The sequence below is a fragment of the Ursus arctos genome, unplaced genomic scaffold (assembly GCF_023065955.2).
Source record: "Ursus arctos isolate Adak ecotype North America unplaced genomic scaffold, UrsArc2.0 scaffold_4, whole genome shotgun sequence".
Lineage (NCBI taxonomy): Eukaryota > Metazoa > Chordata > Mammalia > Carnivora > Ursidae > Ursus > Ursus arctos.
In genome coordinates, this window is record NW_026623056.1 from 81,110,452 (window position 1) to 81,116,451 (window position 6,000).

At 40.3% G+C, this 6,000-nt stretch overlaps 1 protein-coding gene across 1 annotated transcript; it reads right to left on the reverse strand.

The window, feature by feature from the left end:
- Window positions 1-5,320: 5,320 nt before the first annotated feature.
- On the reverse strand, window positions 5,321-5,680 carry LOC113256855 (keratin-associated protein 6-2-like). Its single transcript, XM_026500801.2, has one exon. It carries the CDS (start codon window positions 5,678-5,680, stop codon window positions 5,321-5,323), a length of 360 nt encoding a protein of 119 aa, XP_026356586.2.
- Window positions 5,681-6,000: the final 320 nt, after the last annotated feature.

Consider the following 6,000-nt stretch of genomic DNA (forward strand, 5'->3'; position numbering starts at 1 on the left):
AACAAGTGCAACTCACTCATGACCTTTGCACCTGCTCTGACTCTGAATCTATATTACCACTTAACATAAGATTCCTACTGCTAAGTCTACCAGAATTTATGGCTCGGTGGATCTGAGAGTACTCAGTCATGAAGGTCAGCACCATCGTCATTTGCTGTTGCACTGTGACAGATGTTCAGTCTCTGCTTGGCTCCATTAGTATGCCAGGAGTTTCTTTTTGAGCTGTGAATATATTCTGCCACAATATGGCTTTGCTCCAGAAACCTAGCAATCTGTGCTGCAACTCACACATGGGGGTTTGCCAAAAACTAAATTCTGCAGGAGGAACAATAATGAATCAAACGTGTATACGATGACTACCACAATTCCTACATCCTCTACGTCTTTAATGGTGGCGATAATCTGTCATTCTATACTGTGATGCTTAATTTTATGTGTTAACTTGACTGGGCTAATGGATGCCCAGATAGCTAGTAAAACATTATTTCTGGACGTGTCTGTGAGGATGTTTCTAGATGAGATTAGCATTTGAGATCATAAACTAAATAGAGGTCACCCTCACCAATGTGATTGGGCAACTTCCAACCTGTTGAGGGCATAAATAGAACAACAACAACAAAAAAAAAGCAGAAAAGGGGCAAATTTTTTCTCTGCCTGAATCAGGACACCCTTCCTCTCCTGACTCCAGACATTGGTGATCCTGGTTCCCAAGGCCCCCAGACTCAGACTAAATTACACCACTGGCTTTCCTGGTTCTCCAGCTTGTAGATGGCAGACTGTGGGACTTTTCAGCCTCCATAATTGTATGAGACAATTCCTGTAAAAAACCCTCCTTTCTCTCTTTCTATGTATTTCTTCAGGGTCTTCCATTTGAACATTCCCACTATAATTTACAGGTGAGGGAACCATGTAAAGATTTAGTTAGCTTCTATGTATATCCATGCTACTTATACCCACAAGACTGCAAAAATTACTACACAAGGGGAGTAGGGGACAATTAATCCCATTTTGAGACATATTTGGACCAGAACTCTGATTGACATCTGGTCTTTGTGTGCCTTCAACCTAATGAGAGGTAACTCTTGCATTTGGGGTCTCTATGCAAACATGAGCTCAGATCCTATGACAATAGCACTCTAAAAATTTAGATATTCTCTTTTGCTAGTATTCAGTTACTCTGATAAATGCCCAAAGTTTCTTCAAAAAGAGATTGGAAACATATCCCTTTAAAAAGAAATTAGTTGGATAGATAGATGACAGATGGACCAATAGACAGATGGACAGAGAGATAGATATGTCCTATGGCACTGCAGCACACTTTCTCAATGGAGCCCAAATTCAGGTGGGAGAACTGTGGGCAAGCAAGTGACCTCCCTTAGGGTACTGGGCAAGGAAGTAACTCACCTAGGGGGAAAATAGAATGAATCTGAAGTAGAACATCACTAACACCTAGCATAGACCAGCAAGACAGCCACAATAAACATAAGCAATAACACACTTTATGTAGTGTTAGAAATGACTACTTCCACTTGCCCACACCATAAGGTCTTCCTTAAGAATCATACATATTGCTGGGGTGCCTGGGTAGCTCAGTCGGTTAAGAATCCGACTCGATTTTGGCTCAGGTCATGATCTCAGGGTCATGGGATCGAGCCCTTCCTTTGGGCTCCGCGTTGAGCCTGCTTGAGATTCTCTCTCCCTCTCCCTTTACCCCTCTCCCTGGTCTCACTCACACTCTCTCTCTAAAATAAATAAATCTTTTTTTAAAAAAAAGAATAATAGATATTGGTAAATAGGCTAAATAAAATTAAAAATCTAAGCATTTTCCTTACAGTTGTCTGTGTAGGAAAGTTTGCATATGAATACACATAAATTCTAATGGAACAAGTACTGAACATAAGTACTGGGTATGTAGATTATTCTTTTAAAGGCTAAAACTGTATGAAAAGAACTTGCTATGAAAAATCAAAGAATGGATCTAAGGGTTCAGCATATGCCCACCTGTCAAAATAGCACTATTGCAAAGGAAGGGAGAACGCTTTAACAGACTTTTTTAATTCTAAAATTCATAAGAGACACAGAATGGATAACACTATTACAAGAATCTAAGCAAATAGCAAAATCTAAAAAGAAGAAATATGTATTTGCCATGAAAAATGTATGGTCTTTCCTGAAAATAGAAAATTTAACATAAGCTGAGATAGGGGAAGGGACTAACAGGCTTTCCTAGAATTTGGAGCTAAAGCATAAGAAGACAACAGTTATGCCAAGTAGAGAAAGATATGTACATCAAAGATTCTAGATGTCTAGTGAAGGAGAGTTGGAATTTCATAATTAAAGTGGCAGGTGGAGAAAAAAGGATAAAGGAAGAAAGACTTTTTATTGGGGGAAAAGTTAAAAATAAACTTGGTCATCAATTTATTAATTTCATATTATTCAATAATAAGTGGTACTAGTAACTAAACTCATCTCAGGAGAGTCTTTTGCATTTAGTGGGGGAGAAAAAAGTCCTTGCAATTATCTAGGCAGGAAAACCAACAACGTTTTATATTCACATGCACAGAGACAACAAACAGGTAATTATGAGACATCTCCTTGCCACATTAAAGCTGCCAGTGAGAAAATTAACTCATTCTTCTTTTATGCAGCTGTAAAACTGGGTAATTTTAACACATTGTAGAGTTTTTCTGGGGCTTATGTAGGATAATGTGCATAAAGGACTTGGCAAGTGATTGTCCTATGATAAACAGCTAAAAAATGCTACTTATTATTATTATTTAGATTATAAATATATGTTATTTCAGAGAGCTTTGGAATATGAATTACATAAACAGCATAGAACAAGTTTGACAGAAAATGACTCTTTTATATGCAAAGAATCAGAAAATAAACCACGCATGAAATAGTAAAATGTTACATTCACTAGATGCTAACATTCGCAGAGCAATCCAAGAACCCTGGTTCTATCATTATTCCTAACATTTTCATAAGAACACCAGTTTCCAAGAGGGTCCATAATTTGTCAAATGTCACGAGCCAGTAAGAGGCAGACCTATGCTTTATGTTTTAGGGTGGTGATTTAGGAAGTATTTTGTGTGTGCTGGTGGATAGGGTGAACGCAATGATGTTGAGGTCGAGGTTTGTCACTGTAAAAAAAGAGAGACATAAATAAGGAATAGTGTAAAGTGTAAAAGATGCCCATGTATTTCAATTTCAATTGGAGATATTCGTATTTTGAAGACTTTAAAGAAGTGGACCATCCAATGTGAGTACAAAAATGGATGTTTATTTGGGGATGATAATGATAGCATTTAACTTCAGTTTCAATATGGTAGAGCTGCTAAGAATGTTAATCAATCCTAGGTGACATTAAAGCATATGTTGGGGGAAAATCATGGGAAACCATAACCAAAAGGATTCTTGGCTTGTAACCCTACATCCAAGACATCACACTTGTGTCCAACTCTTATGACTTACCAAGCAAGCCAAAACAATTGTAAAACCTACTATTTCTTTAGATGTGTAAGCATCGATCAACTAATCTCTACTAACATCAAACAAAAATGCCAAGCTTCAAAAATAAAGTAAATAAGAAAAACAAGTCCTCATATAAGTATACATGGAGGAAAATATGCTGTCTTTTGGAGTTTGATATTTTCAAGGATCTTAATTCCTTCTTGCGAGGTCAACAATTTCAAACTTGAACCTGACAACCTGCCCCATGATGGGGGCCCATCCATTACCTTAAATACTTCACTTCAACTCATTCGTGTCCAAGATTGAGAATCACGTTTCAAGAAAAAATAATTGACAAGTTCACAGACATATCACACACACACACACACACACACACACACACACACACACACGGAAAAGGCAAACAACTGCAGCAACAACTGAAACCACACACCAGACAGGGAAGAAATGACTCAGGACAAACAAGTATGGAGGATGCCATGAGGCAGCTTTAAACATAAACACGTAATGGGTTTTAGAGCAGGTGTCATCTTTTAAAAATAATTTCTTAAACCATAGCAAGACTTTTTAGGTGGAAACAGGCTGGGATGTGTTTAAACTACTCTACCTCTTGAGCTGAACTACCATAAGCAACACTTCTTGCTTTCATATGCCCAACCCAAAGATGAGAAAACCAGAATCATGCGTCAACACTCACACCTGGTTTTTTTCTTTCAAGATTTTATTTAGGGGCACCTGGGTGGCTCAGTCAATTAAGCGCCTGCCTTCAGCTCAGGTCATGATCCCAGGGTCCTGGAATCGAGTCCCGCATGGGGCTCCCTGCTCAGCAGGGAGTCTGTTTCTCCCTCTCCCTCTCCCCAACTCATGCGCTCTCTCTCTCTCTTTCAAATAAATAAATCTTTTTTTAAAAAGATTTTATTTAGATACAAATCAGTTAACATATAGTATAGTATTAACTTCAGGGGCAGAGTTTAGTGATTCATCATTTGCATATAACACCCAGTGCTCATCACCAGTGCCCTCCTTAATGCCCATCACCCATTTTGCTCATCCCCCACCTACCTCTCCTCCAGCAACCTTCAGTTTGTTCCCTATAATTAAGAGTCTCTTATGGTTTGCCTCCCTCCCTGTTTTTATCTTATTTTATTTTTCCTTCCAACACTCTTACAAGGAATTTCAATAGATGAAGATTTTGATGCAAAAGCACTTGGAATATATAGTGTTTCCAGACAGTGCTTAACTAAATTGGCAAATATTATCTCGTTTATCTTAACAATAACCCAGCATCACACATTATTACAGCTTAACCAGAGTAGAAAACGGACAGCTGCAAAGATTGGTACTTTCTTGATGTCACAAATCAAGGATTTGGTAGAGCAACTGAATTAGAAATATAAAAAGAAGATATCCCCTAAAGAAGGCAATTGTCTCCTTTAATACAAATAATTTCTAAAAAGCTCAAAACATAGCTATTAATATTAAATGAAAAGAGAACTGAGATCGTTATGCCACATTGAAGAAGTTTATTAGAAAAATGGAGAAAAACAATCAGTATGAAAATCAAAAGGCAGAATCTGTGACAACACCATCCAGACGAGACACCTGGCAGGAGCTCACAGGATCATTTTCACATTCTACTTTCCACGAGTTATAACAAGAAAGGAAGGACTTGTAGTTCAGACAAAGAGAGACGAAGAGTTCGAGTCTTCAAAAAGAGTCATGTCTAACACCTGTGATGTAGGATAATCCGCACCCAACCATGAGGCTCAGAACGTGTGGGGCTCAGAGTTGGTGAATCCCACGTCCAGGTGTGGAGGATGAGGGTCTCCCACAGCATTCCCAGTTAGTAGCAGCCGAAGCCACAGCCATAGCTGGAGCCATAGCCACAGCCCAGGCCTCCGTAGCCATAGCCTCCGTAGCCGCAGCCTCCGTAGCCACAGCCTCCATAACCGCAGCCTCCGTAGCCGCAGCCTCCATAACCGCAGCCTCCATAACCGCAGCGTCCGTAGCCGCAGCCTCCGTAGCCGCAGCCTCCGTAACCGCAGCCTCCATAACCGCAGCGTCCGTAGCCGCAGCCTCCGTAACCGCAGCCTCCGTAGCCGCAGCCTCCGTAGCCACAGCCTCCATAACCGCAGCCTCCGTAGCCGCAGCCTCCGTAGCCGCAGCCTCCATAGCCACAGCGTCCGTAGTAGCTGCCACACATGGTGTTGGTTGCTGAGGTTGTGCTTGGGTAGAGAAGCAGTGGAGAGGTGTCACTTCAGTGTGGTGTGGACATTTCTCGTTGCAGAGGCCTTTTATATGCGCTCAGTGTGGGTGTCACCCACCACACGTGTCATGTCATTGGCTAGTTTTATGATTAATTGCTTTAGTTTGTTTTTCCTCAACCATCAGATAAAACCTCAGAGGTATTAAAGTGATTTGCTTTGTTTGGACTTTTTATCCAGTTTAGGGCTTGAATGCGGGGAGACACTCATGCACTCTACACAGTCCTGCCCCAAATTAGACTTTCATTTTAACCTCCTA

Excerpts from the sequence above, each read along its gene's own strand:
- LOC113256855 (XM_026500801.2), bottom strand. The coding sequence starts at position 5,680 with ATGTGTGGCAGCTACTACGGACGCTGTGGCTATGGAGGCTGCGGCTAC.